At 41.9% G+C, this 22198-nt stretch overlaps 1 protein-coding gene across 3 annotated transcripts in view; it reads right to left on the minus strand.

Annotated features, from left to right (window-relative positions):
* The window catches only part of LOC113037150 (pleckstrin homology domain-containing family G member 1), a 58549-nt gene that overhangs the window by 23342 nt on the left and 13009 nt on the right, over window positions 1-22198 (minus strand). The window contains exon 1 of one of the 3 annotated variants that reach the window (XM_080289630.1): window positions 15453-15659. The exons of 1 other annotated variant lie outside the window; for it this stretch is intronic. Coding sequence is in view for 1 of the 2 variants with exons in the window: in XM_026193901.2 (XP_026049686.2) it covers window positions 7947-7956 (10 nt within the window). In the remaining variant the exon portion in view is untranslated. Of the gene's footprint in view, window positions 1-7946; window positions 8415-15452; window positions 15660-22198 lie in introns of those variants that run through there. One more of the 3 variants, XM_026193901.2, reaches the window with a different exon arrangement.

The raw sequence follows: 22198 nt of genomic DNA on the forward strand, positions 1-22198 counted from the left end.
GTAATTCCAATTCCAGATGAGAAAACATACACAACCACAGGAAACACAACCCTTTGAATTCTTATTTATTTGCATAGACGAGGATTTTATGTTTGTGTGAGTAGACATTTTTGCAAGAATACAAAAAGATTACCAGTGTAATGCTGAAAGCACGCCACTTACAGTTATGAATGAAACCCCTATTTCCAAGGCAGACAAGTTTGTGTGTTTGCGTGTACCTACAGGAGTCTACTTGGCATCCAGCACATGCCAAACTGGCTCAAGACCTTGTGTTTGCGTTAAAGATATGATTACCAGCTCCCAAGGCCCCACAGTCAGGGCAGCTGAAGTGAAACCACAAATGCAGCGTATCAGACAGAAGCCTTCCAAGTTTCCAAGGTCTTGCTTCACAGAAAGGCTTTGATGGCAACAACCGAGAACAAATGTGATGAAGCAAAGGGAAGAACGTGCAAGAGCCTTATAACAGCTCTGTGGGGGTTTGACACCATCAAAGCTAGAAGCACCAGTGAACCGGCAGCTGCCATGTTGTGGCAACAATGATATCCAGCGCCGTTCAGGACAGCGTAGCTCGCTTGCTGCCAGTAGCACCTACTCACCCTAAGCCCATCTCACTTCAAAGGCTCAGAGATCACAGGTTCAGGTTCAAAAACATGAAACGTGAACCTGAGAACAAGCTCAAAGAATCCTGGTAAAAACCCGCTCTCTCACCTTTCACACAGGTACCTCGGACGCTTTTAGTTACAGCGACAGCTTTTTTTTCCCCCTTTGGTGGCTGCACACTAGTCAGACTGGTCCCGTGATAAGAAGATCACACTGGAGCAGCTTTTATAACATCAATACTGAACCTGTATGTAACTTTACTGGATCAAGGTTCAGATTTTTTGGACACATTTTCCATTTGCAAGATAAATGTCTGTACGCACTTCTGAAAGCCATCCAGTTCTGTGGGGACTTTTAGCTCTAAAATTTAGAGCTAAAAGTCAGTTTCATTTAGCAAGAATTAGATAACACACACTCTGCAAGAAATACATTGGGCATGGATGGAAATAAAAGAGATAGCCTAGCTATGAGCCGCTTCAAAATATATCATCCGTCATCTCTTTATAATGATCTCTAATTGGGAGCAAATTAATGTTTCTGCCTTTCAGATTTTCAAACACACATCAAATGGGAAGTGTGATCATCTGTCACCGAAAGTTTCAGACGTCCAACATTGTGTACAGACCTTACCCCCCATACAGGTCTGAAGGAATCTTTCAGTTCCTTGAAAGGAAAAAAAAAAAAATTCCTGGGACTGAAAGTTCGTCAGAATTTACCTGGAAATGCAACTGAATAAGCACATTTGCTTACAGAGTCCTGTGAAGCTGTAGGGACTGCAAGGTCTGCTGATAATGTCTCATAATGCTTGCGACACACCTTTCCCGTGACACGTTTATCTGATCCTTTATTAACAGATACAAACAAGAGCTTTAAGTCAGAAAAATCACTTAAGCCGTGCGATATTATCAGCCATATGTTTCCTCACGCTGTCAAGCCAGTTTTCTAAATCCACCTCTCAAAAAAACCCAACAATGAGATCTAATGAGCTCCATCATATCTTTCTCTACTTTTAATTTTGCTCCGCTAGTGTGCCAAGAAAAACAGGAAGGATCTGGAGCGCCCAAAAACTGAAGGAGCATGAAACTGCACTTCCCTCAGACAAGTTTGGAACAGATTCCCTGTGCATGTGTGTCCATGCAAATTTCTGCAGTGCCAAACCTGACTCCCCCCCCCCCTAACGAAAACATCAGATAGTAGAAAAAGAATTTGCTGGGCAAAAACAATTCACAGAAAAACCAAAGGGCCTTGGCTTTTTTATAAACAGCGCCCTGCTTTCAAGTTACCATACACAATGGCCAAAGGGTTGTATAACACATCTCGCCATTAATAGGTAACAGACAGTTTTCTTTGCACTTTGACAAATCTGTGATACATCGTTTCTTATCACAGCTGCTAATGTATGTGTATCTATAATGTGTGTGCATGTTTCACACAAAATGCATTAGGTTTATCACTCCAAAGATAAGACTAACTAAGCTCATAACTTAATGGTCCTTACACCAGCCATTGCAGCTAGATATGGTCAGGCAGTGTGCGCACACGTGCAACCTACACCCATACACACAGACGCACACTCATGCGCAAACATACAAAGAGAGCAAATACAGAGAAGCCAAGCTTGGAGTGAAACCCAAACATCACAGAGAAGATTGCCCCATCGTGTGTTTGCCCAACCCCTCCTTACCACCTCCCAGCTTCATGTTTGGGGCACACCCTGTCCGTTTCCTGGGTGAAATGGCTCACACACACACACACACACACACACACACACACACACACACACACACACACACACCAATGATGGCCAGTCTTTAGTTACCTCCTGTCCAGATTATGTTCAACTTGATCCTTGTAAATGATCTCTAATTATGGTCCTAAGCATGCAGGTTGGGACTGTGTCTCCTCTGTGTGTGTGTCAAATGTCTGTGCATATGAGGATTAGGCTAGTGTGTGAGGGCCAAGTTTCCTGCCAGAGCAGAGGGAGAGAGAGTCAGTGAGTGCCGGAGCAACCTGGCTTCAATCTCTGGCTTTCATTTAAACTTTGTAAAGCACCCTGGCACAAGAAGCTGAGGGGTGCTTTACAATTCAGCTATTCTTAATATGTTGACCATCACACCCATCTGTAAGGCAGACAGCAACAACTAAAAGGAAGCAGACCGAAAACTGTGCAGACACAGTAAAAAGAAACAGTGGTAAAAAACAATGAGTCGCATTTTGTGTTTTACTGTTTAAAGAATGCAATGGTGGTATTATAAAATGATTAAAAACAATCCCGTTCATCTGGATTTTATTTACATTTTTTTCTTCACATGCAATTTAGTGGTGAATGAGCCCCATATAAACTATTAAACTTATCAGAAATTACTGACCATGAAAATAGTTTTTCATGGTCAATCTCCACCTCAACCCTGCAGAAACTTGGGAAATGGACCATCTCAGTCTCTCCGTTTCTTTTCAGTTTCTGCAGGACAGAATGAACTGAATTTGACATAATATGTCTGCGTGTAGCAGCGCATGCAAAAAGCAGCTTATGTTATGGATAAGTATGACTCTGTGAGACCAAAACAATGACAACAATGGAGAGGGAACCAAGTCAGTAACTTGGAAGTCAGAAGCGAAACAAAGAAGAGCCTTTCTTAATCGGTTCTGCTCTTGAAGATCAGGTAAACTTCACTAACTCATTGTTTCATAGAACATAAAATCTACTTTTACATATCTGTTAAATATTTTATGGCAAGGAACCATATAACTAACTAAACAGTCTCAATAATTATTTTTAACAAGCAATACTGAGGAAGATGTAAATCTGGATAGCATAACTGCCTGTTGTCTACTTTGTAAAATGCACTGAAGTGGTCAAAAACACTTTACTCCAAAGTATAAAGGAGTCAACACCACTTCTCCTCATTAACGTGCATTAAGACCATTTAAAATCCAAATTTGTGGAATCAATCACATTCACTAGACTGCCACTAGCACACATCAAAACACAGAGTGTATTCACATGCTCATGACAACCCGCCACAGTGCCAGTTTTGCTCCATTTACAAAGTTAGCCAGACAAGCCTCACTACCAGTCCAGCTAGGTTTAATGACTCATGCGGCACTCAACTTCAGTAACACACTTTATGGTCACCTGAAGTGTTCTTTGTTCTGGAGAGGTCAGTAAACAGCTGTTAGCAACCTTCTCTCTTTATGGCCCTCAGGATCCTTACAAGTAGCTCAGCAGGCACAAACAGCTATGTGAGTGCTTTGTAAAGGACATGTGAACCTCCAAGGGGTAAACAAGTTGAAAGTATTATGTCATCTTCAGATTCTGGAGTGAAAAACAATTCACATTGTTTATTTTAAGTTAAGTGGTATCCCTAATCACTGGGTTTGTACACGAGTAGTTAACTGAGCGCAGCAGTTTGGGGATTCCAGAAACAAAGCCGCCATGCTACTTCCAGGGAGGATCCCTCAGCAATAAAACACAGGCATGTGAATACGAAAGAGGGGATTTTTTTTTTTTTTTTTAAACAAAAAACTGGACATATGGAAAATACCCACTTGGTATGGCTAGCTTGGTTTGGTGTGAGTTAAAGCAATCTTACAGAGTGAGAGGGGGACTCACGTAGGAGGGGAAACAAAGTGCCAAACAAAAAAAAAAAAAAAAAAAAAGGCAGGTATGCTGTGAATTAGGCCACATGTGCACAAAGATCTGTTTATGCACACACACAGATGTTCACAAATTTATTTCTGCATGCAAGTCCGCAGCAATATTTCAACAAATGAGACCCTTATGGGAATGCAGAGGCAGAAAGTACAAACGGACTTCTTTAGAAAATGAACTAAACTTCTGAAAAGTCAAAAATAAATTCACCAAAAACAGAATACGGTTTTGAAAACAAATTAAGGTTTGTAGTAGCTTTGTAGCATTCATCCCTTTCCTCTTTCCTGACAAAAAGTATCCCGATCAAACCACCTTCCTTAGAGCCAACTTGAGCCAAAACTCATTACAAGCAAAGACAGCCACTTCACAACCCTCAAGAAAATGCTCCAAGCCACCTGCTTTATGAGGATGATTCAAAGGTTAAAGATTAACACAGATAAAAAGGCATCAACATGGTCATTTGCAGCACGACAGCATGGAGAGACTGGGCATATCAATAAGCTCAGGCTGCATCCCCCTCCCAACCCTCTGAATCATTCCTGCTTCCATTTGTTTGCTCACTCCTTTCCCCCCCAATTTAGGTCATTTTCACCAAATTCTCACAACTATCCTACCCCTCTCCTAATTCCGGCCATTTTCTTTCTCCCTTCCTGTCATTCTTCTCTTCCCTCCTTCTATTATGCATTGAAGCTTTGAATGTGTTTGGCAGCTCATAAAATAAGTCGGCCAAGTTCGCTGTGTTTAAATATGAGCTGCACATTACATTCCTACAGGCTCAAACCATGCTTCTGCAAGTATATACTTTACTATGTAAAAATACACATTGACCAGCATGCATATAGCACATGGCTGCAGACCACCTGGGCTCATATTTGCTTTTGGAGCGCATGTGTTCATAACACTTGCCTTTCACGCTCAGAGCACTTATACTCCGATAAATGCAGCTTTCCTCTTGTATAGCCAAGACTATATTCCAACCATCGTACTGTTGGAGCTGTGGGAGGGTTTAAAATGAATCTGTACAAGTTCACCAGAAAAATATTTACCTGTAAAGAACCAGAATTTGAAGACAGGAGTGAGCGCACCAGACATGACTTGACCACACACTTTGCACATCTCAAAAAGCCTTCAATCAAAGCTGTTTGTTCGTGTGTGTTCTTGTTTATTCTTCACCAAGCCTACCAGATGGCAAATGAGTTCAATGCCATGCAGTCTGTTGCTGACGTTGCATTTTTCTGGTATCCAAGGACTTTAAAAACGTAACTAAATCCAGGATATGCTATGATGAGTGACGAGAATGTAAAAGGCAAGATGGAAGTAAAGCAGCCCAGTGGTCTTCACTTTGGCAGCATCTTTGTAAAGTCGTCAAGCAATCAGACTTGTGCGACTGCAACAGAGTGAGAAACGAGGAGGAGAGATCCCAGAGGAATGAAAGTAGGAAGAAAAGATGAGAAGAGAGGCCAAAGGTCGAAAAACACCCACTCCACTGCTTTTTCTCTTTTCCATTTCCCACTCTCGCTCCCATGTTGAATCCTGCCTTTTGTGGCACTTTAACCAACACATTTTATCTCCATTTTAAAACCAATCTACCAAATTCTTTCATCTTTTTTACAGGCTATGGAGAGGTTCCCGATCTTCCGCTGCGTCCACTTAAGGTCAACCTCTGTTTCTGATAGAGACGTAGACTTGATTTCAACTGACACTAAGGACCTTAAAGTGTCAGCCTGGATTTCACACTGCAGTCAAACAAATGTAGAGAGCAGAGGAAGAAAAGGGGTGGGGGATTGCAGAGGTGGGAGAGACAGAGTGAGGCGAAAGATGGGATTTGAGACATGGGGTGGGGTTTCCACTGAACAGCTTCCCAATGGACCAACAATGACCAGGACATGTGTTATAATGCAGACACTTTGGAGGATTGATGGAGGAAAATGAAGCCTTCTTTCTTCAATGTGTTTCTGTGCACATCCGCCAGCCAGATTTAAAACATCACTTTGCACGTTATCGCTGGTAAAGCCTGAAGCTTGAACTCGATCTGTGACTCGGCAGACCCCTGGGGTTTCATGGCCTCACGAAAATGGTTAAAGTCAAAGTCAACACACACAGCTGGCAGGATAATTACAAACAAATGCCTTCTTCTTTCACGTAATTACATAAAACCCTTTAAATGATTAAAACAGCCACCACACATAGGTTCATTTACACACATTATGTACACAGATTAACACATTGTATCTCCATGTTTACAAGATGCGAGTTAAAAGCCGAGACTCTCTGTTACCGACACTGCGGACTTGAGGAATGTGCAGTGTGCTTTTAGTTGACAGCACCGGTGTTTAGCTGTGGGAAAAGCATTCACCAACAACCCATCCCTATTTTCAGACACTCAGTGTCGCACCCACTCCTGGGACACTCACGCGACCCTTTGCCGCACACGCCCTTCAACTCCCTATGAGAGTGACACACTAGCCTCATTCTCTGACCTAGCTGGATTTCAGCCTGCTTTCTGCAAAGATTCATCAGTTCTCAATCTCTTTCTACATGAACCGTGAGATCTCATTTGTTTAAATTGCCCCGAACCTCCACCCGTCCAGCCGCTGTGTGCCTCTAGCGCCTTGTGCCAAGTGCTCATGATTGGATGGGGGCAGATGTCTGACCAGATGACTGGACAAGCAGGGTGCAAGGAGGACGACGGAGGGGTCCATTGTCTCCTGCACCTCTAAACCAAAGAGTTTGCTCTAAACAGTAATTATTCCCCCTCCTCTTCCTTTTGCCCATTTGTAGCCTCACCCCCAACTGCTGTCTTCAAGGCTCTAATTTGGGTCACAGGCTGTAGAATGGCATCTCAACACTCAGTCCAACCTACACCCGGGGTCAGAGGACACTGAGACATGTGTTGGCTTTCAGAGACATGAGGATATACAAGCAAAGTAGAAAATGATTTAAAAGGTAGTTTACATGTGGATTTGAACTGATGCTTTGAATGTAGCTACCGGTGAAAATCTACTTTGGTAAATAAACACACAAAGTTTTGTAATGTTCTGCAGCAGCAGATCTCTATTTGTAATTGCCAACAAGTAAATACAATTTCTAACCACTGTAAAAGAACACCAAAGGCTGTGTGTGTGTGTGCGCACCATCACCTCAGCATCACAAGAAGTTTAACTCAACACGTCTGCGAGAAAACAAACATGCTTCACTCAAAGCCAGAGGTGAGGACAACAAGCAGAAGACGGCGTTAACTGAACAGCGCTGACAAGAGACCAACGCTCCAAATACACTTCACGCAGCGCTGTCAGCTGTGGACAAATATTACACACACCCAGCAAAAGACCCAAGAGCATAAACAAGCAAGCCTTCAGAGGCCAGTAAGCATACCTTGTAATCATATCTCGCTGTCTGATGTTTGACCAGTTGCCACTTGAAAAGGGCTGCTGTTATACTTTTTGAGTTTGCTGACCAAACAAATGTTCACCACAGATTTCATTTCACCAAATGGAAACATAACCCAGATATTCTTCAACAAGAACGTGGTTTTAATTCCCGTCAAGAGATGTGCAGATGTGAAAATCCCATGCAAAATCCAGTCCCATCACTTCATAAATAAAATAATAAAATAGATAAACTCTTGGGAAATGTGTTTAAGTTGACTTAGAATAGATTAGACATGAATAATAAAAAAAGAGCTGCTGCTTACCAGTAGGCATTTTGATTTAGCGCTCCCTTTAACAAAATGCAAGTGAATGAGTTGACAAATGGGTTCAGAAATGAAAGAAGGATTTCCAACAAGAGTCACATATTCAGATTATTCCAACAGTATTCCCAGCACAGTCTGGATTTTTTTTTTTAATCTCCTAGTTTTCCAAATTTTTCCCAGTCATTGTGAATCTTTTTCCAGGGATCCAACATGCAGTCCGCTCCACTAAAACACACAGAGGTACAAACACTGAGGTTGGATTTTCTCCTGAACACACTCCTCAGGCTGATGTTCTTTCTTTTCTTTCTTCTAGTTCAGCTGGCCGAGGATCTCTGCCTGCCCTTCTGAATGCCTCTCTCCCTCCCTCTATTCTGTGGCAATGCATCTATTTTGTTCATGTGTGTGTCTATAAGAGTTCATGTGTGTGCCTGCATATGAGAGAGTCTGTGTGTGTGTGTCGGAGTGAATGGCCTCTGCTCTCCTGCTCCCTCCCCGCTGGGTATTCCCCTCCCCCTGACTCCTCCTCTCCCTTGCTTTCTCTCTCCTGCAGCAAATTATAAGGAGCTGGGAGTTCCACATTAAGTGCCTCCTCTCCCCTTTTCCTTCTTTTATCTTTTCCCCTACTTTATTTCTCCCCGTTCTTTTACACTTGTACTGCAAAATAAAACTTTTAGCATGGTCCGCAATGCATTGTAGGCCAGGCGGCACCCTTTTTGTGTGTGTGCGCGCGTGTCCATCACGCTCAGCGGGCAGCTGAACTGCTGTTGTTAGTGCACAGCTCCACAGATCACACTCATATACGCACGTTACAAGGAGGGGGGAGGGGGTTACGACTGATCAATAGGCTGCGAGCCGGCTCAGACAAAAGCTCCTCGTCCACCGCACGGCTCATTGTGCCCAGATTAGAGAAAGGCTGGAGGGAACGAGAACACAAAATCTCAGAAGAGGAAGGATGTGGACAGTGGATGCCATGTTAAACTTGATTTTATACTTTTCCACTCTATCATGTCGTCTGCGGGCTGTGAAGCAGTCTAAAGTTTCTAAAAAGTTTCTAAAACTTTAAGATCGTTAGGATGAATATGTTTTGGGTATAACAGAAAGCCTTCATATCAAACTGCAGGTGTGTAGTAGTTAGTAGGTGGGAGGGTCTTCTTAAAAAAAAAAAAAATCTTTTGGATCTTAGACTTTTTTTGGACTGAGTAATGATTAGGGGCTAAATCAAATGATATCATTAATTTTAATCATTCACATTAAGTCTCCTCAACTGTATAGCATTGTCATTTTTAATGGCTGGAATATCCTTTTAATGTTGCTTTAACACAATGGCTGAAAAAGGATGTTTTTAATAAAAATCTATTTCAAAATGCTGGAATATTTGGTTAAGGATAAAAGCTGGAGTTGTGTTTCTGTGGACATACACAAATGTTTTTGTGAAGTGAAAATAACCCCCTTCCTTCCAGGAACTTAAACATTTATCATTCTCTCATCTAATTTAGAGGGACACTCCAAGAAACACACGTGAAAAATTGAGAGTAAATCCTGCTTCAGACTATTAAAACCTCATTAATCATTAGATGACAAGTGTTGAGGCTTAATACACAGCCGTATCTAAAAGGAACATAGTGTTAGTTTAGGCACACCACCAAGTCAGAGTCGGCTGCAAACTGAGAATCGGTTGATCTCCTTACTTATGGCTCTGTCGATATCCTTGTACACATCCAATTGGTTAATCTCCAACAGCCTGCTCCATCCAGCGCACAGTTGGTGCACGACTGTGAACTGCTTTGCCGTTTCTGTCAGGGCTTCAAGCTGTTTTCCACATGGACACAATAGTTTCAGTTTGTTTGGTTAGCTTTTTCTCCCGTTTTCCTGCCTTACATTTTTGTAGCTTTCTCTCCTGCAACATTGTGACCACTTTCTCCACCTCGTCTGAACGGGAACATGTTTTCTTATGTAGGTAAGGAAATTGGGTTCAGCAGTATTCAGATAGTAGGTATTGTACACAGACTGCAAAGCCTGTTCGTTTGGAATGATTCTGATTTGTTAACATAGGCATGTTAAGAAGAGCTAAACATGCTGCTGCACACGTTTCGTAAGTCTGACAATAATTTACAAACTTTGGTTTTTTTGCTCTGTGTAAGAATGTTTCCATACACATTTGTGTTAGAGGTTGTGACCAGCAGATTTAATGTCTTATGGGAACTGATTTGTTTTCCCCATCATCTACTTTTAAAAGATCTTTAATCTTAAATTTAATAAAGGCTTTGCATAACAAACAACTTTTTAAAAGCAGAATTTAGTCCTTTTTCTTGCCTCCTTAGGATCCCACAGATTCATCATGCAACCCTTGTGGATGTCACAACACTTAGCTTGGGAAGTTCACAGGACGCTTATAAATCAGGACATGCCGTGTGTCCCATCAGGATGGCACACGTGAGACAATGGACCATCAGTTTCACACACTAAAGCAAATATGTTGCCTATTTGTTGTCCCTCTTAAATGATAAGGACTGGTCCAAGCAGCATGGGGTCCTGCTAACGGCCAACCTCATCTCGTCACAAATACTAAAATAGAGACCCCCTTGGACTTTTCTCTCTCTCTGCTTCTCATTCTCACACGCAAACACAAACACACAAGGGCCAGACCTAAAGAAGCACGACCCCTCTCTCTAATGACTTGAGGGATCGTTGACCCACGAAGCCCCTGAAGCTCCACTCTAAATCCAAAACTATCCACCTGCCACTCCCCCTCTCTGCTACCTTTCACCCCTCACACACACAGTCCATGACGAGCACTTCCAGCTTGGCAAACATGCAGCAGGAACTTCGAAACTCCTCAGTTCAGCTAAGCACGACTTGCTGATGACAGAAACCTACAGCCGCATTGTTCCTTATCTGATGCCCCCCTTTATGCTCCTCCCTTGCGTAATGTTAACTAAAAAAATAACAGTATAACTTTTATAATAAGTGTGATTATCACTGGAATGTAGACATCGCTTTTAAGAGGAGATGTAAGTATTAAAGTTTTTGGGGTTGCCAAGATAATTCGAGCCATTGTGCTGTAGTGGTCACTATGGCAACCTCGAGGTATCCATCTCCATGGTTGAGCGGCATGTGGAAAGACAGTGAGAGAGCAAGAAAGGGGGAGGAAACGAGGGAAGAAAATGCTTATTGTCAATAAACCGTTCCATTCCTCATAACACTTGGGCAGTGCAAACACTGGAGGAGGGCACAAGGTTCGTACACACTCTTATCAGCTTTTACTGACACACACACACACACACACACACACACACACACAACAGCACTGTAAACTCATGACTTAAAAGACCGGAGGCACTTGAAAATGTTTTACTGTGTGAGTGTGTAATCAGAAATTTAAAAAAAGCAAAAATTCCAAAACCTCTTTTGCATGTCCTGGAGGGAGGAGGAAGGACTGCAGGCGGAGAGAGGCGGACAACTAATTTGATGGCTGTTATTTCAGTGGGCAGTGGGTGACTGAATTTGTGCTTGCATGTGTGTGAAACCAGGTCCAATCTCCAACTCTGATAGCCTGACAGCTTCTTCATTTTCTCAGCTGTTCACATTTTAAAGTCGGGGAGGGGGGGGGGGGGGGGGGGGGGGGGAATGTTTCTGTGGTAACGAGGAAATGTAAAGTGAGAATACAGCGGGAAACAGATTCAGAGGACGGGAACGACCGTGATTAATGACAGGAGTTAGTGGGTGGAGAGGTCATTCATATACAGTTTCCCCCTCCCTGTGTGACCCTGTCTGTCTTTGTCATTACTGAGATGGATCATCAGCAGACACATATACACAGTCTTTTCTTCCACTCACAGACTCTGTCATAAACACTTAAAGCCTTTGTTCTTGCCGCCAGAGCTATTCATTAACCCTTTAAAAAGACAGCGTTGTCCCTTTTCACCCGAAAGGATGAAAAAAAAAAAATCTTCTGTCTCTCATCATCTATTTTGTATCCAACATATCTTCGAAATTAATATCCAACAGAAGCAGCATCACTATCACTTAAAACACGTCTTCATAGGAGACCTTTGTCATCACAGTTCGAATAACAAACCATGTGGTCAAAGTAAGGGAAACATCATTTCCATGGATTGAAAAATGTTTACTCACAGCTGGAAATAAAGGAAATGGGCAACGTGTGTCCAAAAGTTGGTTGAGCTCTCCTGACTTCCCTTTGCTGTTCGGGGGCTTTGTCACATGAATGTAAACAAAGGTAATTTGGAGGCATTTGCAAAACATCTGATGCCTTTGTTCGCTGTTTTAAACTGTTCCAGATGTTATGTTAATGTTTATATTGATTCAAATCTTGTTTAACCTCTCCATGTAATAGCAGCTGTTCAATAGGTCCAATAAGCATATAGAGTTGTGAAGCAAAAACTTGTTGGAAGTGGACCTAAGCAATCAGTAGCGAGGATAATATAATGTTCACAGGGAAGTTAAAGTAATGGCTCCAAGAAGCGTCAGTATCTATCAAGGAGTAGATATGTAGGCAACAAATACTATATTGGGAAATTCTGTTTTAACAGACCTTAAGGGGGCAATCTTGGAAATCTAATGTAGCTCAGTAACAATAAGATCCCTTCCAATATAATCATGAAAAATAAAGCTGCACCCAGCAGATGATTAGTTTAGCTCAGCAAAGACACCAGAAACAGCAGAACCCGCCTTAAATCAAGATAACAAGCCAAATCCACCTACAGTGCCAGCTCCTCCACACTAGTGTATGCTTAATGTTAAGAAACAACAAACAGGAACTCAAAGTGGTTACATTACAGTTGAACTTAACAGTCAACGCATGATATCGCCGGTGTCGGTGTTGTTCCTGTTCCTACAGCATCAAAGTGATGTTGGTCCAGGATCACCATTGCAACAATCATATTAGCATTAGCCAAGAAGCTGGCTAATGATATTAAAAACTACCACCAGTGAGCCAAACTAAATTTAGGTTAAAGCAAACCTAACTTGAGAATATATTTATGAAGTTGCACAAATCACATAAAAAAGAAAAACACTCAAAATGCAGAGTATTTGTCCTTGAACAGCGTTTTATATAAACAAGAGCTTTTGTTTCTCGTTTCCCCGCATTGCAAAGCTATGACATCACAACAAGATGATTGGTCAGCTGCAATGTTGATCCTGGACCAACATTATGATGTTGCAGGTTGATGATGATGATGATGATGCTGCAGGAACACCACTGACACAGGGATATCAGATTCATCTCAGTCAACATTCAGCAGCTTGTACACAGCTACAGCCATCTGATCCATGTGTGTTGCCAGTTTTCTGTTGCTGCTTTTCTGGCAAATGCAGTAACTCTTTTGGTATCGACCTGGACTGTTTGCCTGCATGCTACCTACACGGTCAATATTACATACAAGTGGACTAAAAGCAGATAGAAGGCTTGATGTTGTCCCCTGCAACATCAACATGGGGAAGAGATTACTGAACGTTACTGAAAATTACTGAACGTTCTCACACATGTGAACTATAATTGAAAGGTATACAAAATAAAGTTGTGACAATTTGAACCAAGCTTAGCTGAACTGCATGATTTTGCAACAACTGACCCACATGCATCCCAGTTAAGTATTTTGAAGTGACACAGACTGACTGTTCTTAACACACCACCTGTGATGTGAGAAGTTGTTGTCCTGTTACTGCCTGCCTGTCTCACGCATCAACACGGTCTATAAATCATGAACAGATGTATGGAAATTCTAGCATTTGTTGTGTTAGGACTAATTTTGTGAAACAGGAAAGCAGAATCTGCGATCCCGATTATCTAAAGTGATGCGGTGATTTTCCCCCCACTTCCTGATTTATAAGTCTTTCTGATTCTCGGATGGTATTCCCTCAGGCTGCAGCAGTCCATTCTCGGTGCCAGAACAAGTTCAGGAATTTCTGCCTCATCCCAGCCAGAAATCTGACTTAAGCAGCAGATACAGCTTATATAAGAGTAGGAATCCCTCAAAGTTGGCCAGAGAAGGAGCGTCCAGGAAAGCAAAGGAGTGTCTTCGCCATTCCAGCAGACAAAACAACAACAACAGCGACACAGAAATAACTCAAGCATTTACGTCAAGAACAACAACGTCAACAGCAACAGCCGCAGCTAATGATAGAGCTGGGTGGCACCAGGGGTTTGAGCAAAACTCTGGAAAAGTATTTATGATAGGAGGGATTTTCAGTATGTTTGGATTTTCATCAAGAAAAGGCAGATAAATGAAAAGAAGCAAGATTTGTTGAGCGATCTTTCACAGGAAAATTATACTTAAAAATGTGACAAAGTATAAAGCTCTGAAACAGAAGAGAGAGTAATGTGCAGGGCCACAGTGCGTGTGTGTTACATGTATATACACAGAGTTATTGTGCGTTAAGCTAGTATGAGAGCATGTGTGGCGGATATCAGGAGGAAGCGGTGTTTGGCCTCAGATTAAAATGCAGGACCTGGGGGTCCTGCCTCAGGAAAGGAGACCAGACAGGGGGATTTTTCTCACATTAGGGAAACGCATGACACAAGCCTAATAATATACACATATATACAAGCGATCCACATATACAAATTTAAATAGAAGTTAATGTATTATTGTTGAACTATCAAAAATGATCCTAGAGGTACTCTACTGCTAAACAGATTTAAACAATATTTAAAGTCATGCTACACATGCCAGAGATTTTAACTGTAACTTTATTGGGTCAGTTCACTTTCTTCTGGGGGAAAGCAAAAATATAAGTCTAAATCTGTGCCCATCAGAAGCTGGGTGCTCCAGTTAGGGCACCTCAAATGAGGACAAACCACAAAGGAGAACACACGAGTATATGCTCAGATACACACGCACACCCACATACACCAAACACTGTGGCGTGTCTGTGTTATTGCATCGCAATATAAAGTAACAATGTTTCACTTACAAGCTGTAAAATGTGATTTATGTTGTATTTAAAGCTGACTGTCAAACACTCACTGTGTCCACATCTTTTTAAGAACGCATTTCTAATCAAACTGCTGTGAAAATGATGACAAATCTATTATAATTGGATCTAGTGGCATTTAGAAGATAGGGGAGAATAATACAGCAAATTCAGGATCGCAGATTTAAAAAACACAAAAATAATGGTCAGCATCCCTCAAGCTGAAACAGAAACTAACTACAGCGGGCTGCCATGCAGTCTAATTAGACAAGTTGGCAAAACGTGCTATTAGAGTCATGCTAAATTGAAACTTTGGGATGTATAATTGCCGGCCAGACTGGGTTTGGAGGAGTAACGTCTGCAATTATGATTAAATAAAGACCTGGGCTTTTAAAAAGGAGGAAACGACACAAAACGTGGTGTTCTGTAATGTCTGAGAGCAGACACACTGAGGCATAACCTTATTTACAGTAATTATCAAAGCAGTTCACGCAGCCAAAACCAGAGGCCAAACTCTATGCCTTGTCAGTTTACTGATCCACAAAGAGGCTATGATAACCTGTCACTCACCTCAGACAGACCATTTCTACGATTAGCCTTTCCTGAGCTGCTGGTATCCCAGTATCCTTTCACAGGTTAGATCCATTTAGAAAGTTTCACACCTTCTTAGAAACGCTGACACGAGGTAGGTAAGGCTTCGCGTCAAGGCGGCCCAGTCCGTGGTCCACACTTCTACAGTATGAGGTCAGTTCAGAGAGAAAGATAGACACCGAGTGTGAAGAGGGAGAGCGAGGGCGGGTGTGGAGGGGGGGGGGACAGATGGAAGCAAAACGCAACGGAACTGACTGCCCACTGGGAGGGGAGGGAGTCGGGAGGGAGTGGGGGGGGAGACTGGGAGAGAAGAGCTCGTAGATCCAAGCAGCCCACTTCCTGACCAATTACTGCTGCAAGACTGGTCGCTCTCCCTCTTTCCAGCCGGGCCCTCGCTCTGCCCCCTCTCTCACTTTGCGGTGTGGAATCGCCGCAAGAACTGGAGAGCTGCCAGCGCTGCAGGCGACACATGTGACAGAAATTGGAAAAAAGCGAGCGGTGCCGTCAGTGAAACTGTGACAACATGCCTAGAGACCGAACAGAAGCAATGGTGATGAGGTGACTGGGCAATGTGAAATAACAATCGGGAGTGTGGGTGGGCGACATGATCCGATGCTCAGGGAGAGAGGGAAGAAAAGAAAAGAGGGCAGCCCAAGGATGAGCTGCCTCATCTAACCCCAAAAAACACACCAACAAGTGGGTCACGTCGCATACAGCAGCACTCTGGAGCCTCGTGTTCTGCCCCCTTGTTGTTCTTTACTCCTTGGAGTTACTTTCAACGGTGCAGTTTATGGGATGCTCGAGGTCAAGGTCAGGGCACAAAAAAGGTAAAACTACTTAAAAAAAAAAAAAAAAAAAAGAGGTCAAGAAAATATATTTCATGGTTTAGAGCTTGAAGTGCAACCTGCTGCGAACAGGTCTGTATGAGCACACACAACAAATATCCAAGCCAGTGGTCATGGTGTGTGCGTAAGTCATTTGGTTATTGTTCTGCATCCTAACAGAGCAGGATGGAGGAAAGTCCCTTTTCTGGAAGCCAGTGACTGTTGTTCCTGCCTCCTGGTAGCGAGGCTTCCTGGGATTGATAAAGCAGCTCCAACCAGCACACACACTTTCTTACTTCCACATTTTTCTTTTTTACTGCTCTGAGATTTTCCAGGAAAAACAAAACTGCACGTGGTGCTACGGCAGTCGCATATGGTGGTAAACACTGACCTTTGATAAGAAACCAACTAAAAACACAACTCTAATGACCTTAATCTTCTGAAAAATACATTTGAGTGAACACTGGAATGTGCAGAAACTACTAGCATACATCAAACAACCCAAGCAATTGTTTTAACCCTTATCTGTGACCTACTGTAGCAATGACCACACAAACAGGACTGATGTGAGTCACTTAACTGGCTGCCATTATTCCAACCAGGAAAACACACAGACACTGTGCTAAGCCCTTGCAACTGAACACCACACCTTGCACTTTAAAACCTGAAGAGACAATGACACGTTCGAGCTTTTAAAGCTTTTAATTCTACTTCGATGGCTGAAGTGTTGGGCAGCTTCTCAAACCCAGAAAAGTAGACTAAAATAACTGAAGTCAGTAAACTAATAATTAAAATCTGGGATTAATGGTCAAAACAGTACTTAATAGTTAAAGTAATGCTTGCTTATATGCATTTTACTTTGATACTATTAACAAAAAACATTAATAACAGACCAAATATACTTGGAGTATCTTAGTTTTCTTCTATGCAAATGTATAATGTCTCATTTACAAGAGAGACCTGTTCCAGACAAACATTAAAATTACAACAATAAAAGAAACAATAAAAAAAGCTAAATTTGTCTAACGCGATGCTAATATGCTAATAATGACGGACCAAAAAAAGTAGGTCCAGTTAAACTATGTATCCTGTGTGAAGTCGTGGGTGTTATTCAGCCGTGTGATTATTCAAAGGAAATAAGTCATATCCCACTCCCCAATACTGGGCATGCCTGTCCACAAGCCAGGAACACTACATTAAATTTATGTTTCTTGTGGACAACGTTAAGAGGTCAATATATTTTGGTCTGGAGGGGCTAGTAAGAGATTATTAGGTGTTGTTGAGTGGATATTCTGAGATGCAGGGACAACTGCAACAGCAGGAATGTCCCTCCCCTCCTTTCCCGCTACCATTTCCTGCTTATCTTAAGCTTCTTGTTTACAAATGAACAAATTAAACAGGATGTGATGTCATTATGCAGGTGATTCACACTCATGCAGCTTTTCCAGGGATTTCCTCCGGTCATGTAAGTGAAGGAAAGTACATGTTAATGAGATCATCATCTTTTCATTTTGTTTGTTTGGTGGCCTTCCTATTCTGATCTCACTCTGAGTATGTCTCAATGTTACTTTCGAGACAGACACGTCATTTCAGACACGTCATTTCTTCTGTATTATTATTCTGTATTCACAAAACCGTGAAAACTACTCATACTAAGAATGAAAGTAACCAATTTGTTAAGTCATCACCACTTTACATGGGCAGCTGTAAAATACACAAAGTTAGAGTAAAGTTTTTTTGCGGGACTTTCACTACGAGAAACTGATACTAGGCCCCCTGCTATAAATATGAATGGGACATCTTAGCAAGTACATGTGTTTGGGATTAAGATTAAAAGCTTTAAATTACAGTTCGAAACCGAGCAGAGGCCACAAGTCAGCCGCTGGGCTGCTCTCGTCAGAAGTACGAGCCAAAACACGACTGCTCGGACGAAGATAAAGGAGGGGTGAGGAAAGCTGTCTGCATCTGACTACAGCTGATGGTGAAATGCTGATGTGTGTGCAGGCGCCACAATCTGCATCTGTTCAGGCATGCGGGTTTGTGAAGGATAAAGAGCCATGAGTGTGTATTGGCTGGATCGCTTTGACCTGTGGAGGCTTTATTTTCCCTCATATTCATATTGGGCTAATACGCAGTGCCAGTGAAAACCCTGGAAGCCGAGCCCTCTCCGGCCCTCTTCTCTCTTAGGGAACCTAAGATGTCACTGCACACAAAAGGAGCCATGAAAGCCGTCCAACTCAAGCAGGGGCTATTATTTACAGTACCAAAAGAAAAATCGCTTCTCTGTCAAACGCTACCCCCCCTCCGCCACAAGCGTCAGCCGTCTGTCTCCTTGTAATGCTTCCCTTTTTTTGCCCTTTTCCAGTCCCTTCATTTCTCTTTAAGTCTTCTCTGTCTTCCTCCTCTTTTCCTTCAATCAGCCCTCTCTCTCTTTATAGCCCTCTGTCTCATAACATAATAAAGTAAATTGTGGGTTTTGCAGCCAGTAAGCCCAAAATTAGGCGTAAGCCCCAAACTGAAGCTTTGCCAATCTTCACTGAGCCATTCAAAGCCAACAGAAAAATCCTTCCTGATCATATAAATCCCTCTAAAGAGAAGAAACTCCACTTGGTGAAGTTTGCTTAAAATAAATAAATAAATAAGTAAAAGCTTTCCATAACAGCTTCACTTTTCTAAACTTCACAAATCATTTGAAACTAACAACAATTGCAGATTAGGCAAATTACAAATTTCAAAAGCAGCTGGGTCTTTTCATGCCACTGAATGCATTAAATTAGCCGTATCCCATCTAAACTAAACAAATGCTTCCTTTGAAGTGTGTAACAAATAAAAATGCTTTGATACTATTAAAAAAAACATTAATAACAGACAAAATATACTTGGAGTATCTTAGTTTTCTTCTATGCAAATGTATAATGTCTCATTTACAAGAGAGACCTGTTCCAGACAGGTCTCTCTTGTCTGGAACAGGAGACAATACAAATACAAAAAATTTTCCCCTAGCAACAGGCATTTGCTGAATGTGTGACTTTAGATGGATCTCATCCCACAACGCTTGCTTCATCTTCATCCCCCAAACACCCAAATGGGAAATCTCATATAAAGCATAGGCAATACATCTGCAAGCCACTTTGCAACCCTCCTATGTCTGATTCAATCTCTTTCATCAATCTGTTGTCATAAATGTTTGCTCTGTTCTGCACCGAGGGAGCTGCTCCCCCACTTTCTGTTTTATCATATAGGTAAATTTAAGAAAAAGACAACCCTGAACAGAACATACAATACGAGTTACCGCAGATTTAAACTACAGTCTTCAAATAATACTGGTAAACTGGCACTAGACCATCTTCACACTATCCCCATTTAACTTAAAGTTACACAGTACAGATGAGTAATACACATTGAGTGCGAGTCCTGCTCATGCGTGGGAGAAGAGATCAGAGAGATATTCATTTCTGTTATTTGCATGGCTGGTTTCTAATGTTGCTTAGCAGCATTATCCTCAAATCTGTTGTGGTATCGACTGGGCAGCCGACTCCTGTTTCAACTTGTTGATTGGAAGCTACTGTATGAAGAGTAAACTGTGGTCCAGTTACTGGCTCAGTGTTACTGCCGGTTGTGCTGACAGAAGAGAAAAAAAAAAAAAGTGCTGAGGTCACGTGCTACTTAATAACAGCTAGAGAACAAGACTAGAAATATGTGACAGTCTGACCAAAGAACATTTTCAAAAGGATGTGGAACAAGAAAAGTTTCTGCCCTTGTGTTTACTGTAAGCACAGATGTTACTGACAGGTCCTAACTTGACACAGATGTGACGGAGAGGGCCCCAAAAACATGGCAGCACCCAAAAATATCCTGACACAGCACTGAAGGAAAAAACAAAAATGAAGAAGCCAATGTGCAAAAACAGCTAAAGTCTCAACCTAACATTGTGCAAATAGTGAAGTGAATAACACTCATTATCCTTTCAGGTTTGGTAATTAAAGTTGCCATGGAGAAGTTTATTATTTGGGTTATCTGCAGAGAGTGCACACAGACTATCTGATAGAAGTGACTGCACAACAGAAAGATGTTAGCAGTTTACCGTCTACAGTATTCGTCTACATGTGCAATCATTCTACAGTCTCTACGGAGTTAGATTAAGAAAATCTTATCACAAGCTCCAAAATCAGCAGCTATTCTCTATATGCTGACAGAATGCATATTTGTGTTGCATTTAAAGTTATAAACTATCCAGCTCCCAACATATGGAAAGATAAGAGTGAAATTCAGGCACGAGCCAAAAGGCGTTAACCTGGAGATACTCCACTAGATTTTATTCTATTTTATCTCACATCGTCACTGTAATTCTACCTTTAATTATCTCCTACCCTCTTTCTCTTGTTATCTGCTGTGAGGCTCGCTGCAGTATTTGCCACCTGTATAATGTTTCAGCGAAGTGTGCTGTTAATATAGGCCAGGACTTCAATGACAACACCCAGCCGCCCGAGCCCGGGCCAGACCCTAAACCTGCAATGCAAATGCACACGCAAGCACGCACACACACTTCCCCATGGAGCTGTAACAGAACTCAGGATCTAGGACATGACAGAGAGGAGAGTGAGAGAGATAACATTAGATAGAAAACAGCTTAAAACTGAAACCATCAAAAGGAGATTTACTATTTACATAATCATTTATGCAAGATAAAACACTAATAGAGTCAATACAGTTAATCTTACTAATCGGTGACTCATCTTAAACAGCGCAGATTACAGTAGGTTGTTTGGAACCGTTTGTTTTTCTCTATTAACAAAGGGAACAAAGATGATTATTCTTGTATCCTTTTGTTCACTTCATAGATTAATGACTCAAGCCATAAAATAACAACAGTGCATCATAATAGGACGTAAGGTAATGTGTAACAATTCTGCTTCTAACTGCTCCAAATTTCAGATATTATACCCAACTATTCTACTGCACTCTCATTCTCCACTTTATTAGGTATGGTTGTTTAATGCAAATATCTAATCAGCTAATTATATGACAGCAACTTAATGGATGTGGCAGCTAGACATGGTCAAACCAGCCTGTTGAAGCTGAAATGGAGTATTAGAATGGGAGAGCAAGGTGATTTAAATGCCTCTGAACGTGCCATGTTTGTTGGCAGCAGGTGAATATTTCTAAAATACCACTCCTGTCAGTTAAGAACAAGAAACTGAGGCTGCAATGTGCACAGGCTCAGCACATAACCACTTGTAAAAAACAAAGGTATGCAGAAGAGCATTTCTGCATTCAAAATAAATCAAACCTTGAAGAAGATGAGTTACAGCAGCAGAAGACTACACTCAAGACCCCCCTGCACTACATCCTTCATGAGGGCGTGGGTGCTGGCTGTGATAATCCTGACCAAAAAGGACAAATGAATGAGAATGAAAACAAACTCTGCATGAATGTGCTTGTGATGTGAAATGAACCACAGAAAGGTGCAAGTCTGTCTGTTGAGAGGCTACAAGAGAGACGAAGGGAAAGCTAGATAGAAGAGGGAGTAGGCTTGTTTATTTTTAGCACCGGTCCCCATGTGCACTTATCACCAGGATGTGATTTAGAGACGAGTTTCTGAGCTTCACAGCTCATTATGAGCTGTCTGTAGGGGCTTATAAGGACCTGCAAAGTTTTTACACAGCACTGATGAGCCTTTTAGTACTTACTGTGTGTAAAAAAGAAGAGAAAAACTCTCCAAAAACAGACACACCGGGCATGAAATCAAAGCCATACAAAATACTGATGTTCTGGGAATGTATATAAAAGTCCACCAAACGGCACCTGTGGAGCGCTCGACAGTGCAACTTCCTATCGTACATTTCAGTCACATCAAACAGGATCTCACAAACACACGGAGTCCACTCATGCAGACGTAAG

This window comes from Astatotilapia calliptera, chromosome 15 (genome assembly GCF_964374335.1).
Source record: "Astatotilapia calliptera chromosome 15, fAstCal68.1, whole genome shotgun sequence".
NCBI classification, from domain to species: domain Eukaryota; kingdom Metazoa; phylum Chordata; class Actinopteri; order Cichliformes; family Cichlidae; genus Astatotilapia; species Astatotilapia calliptera.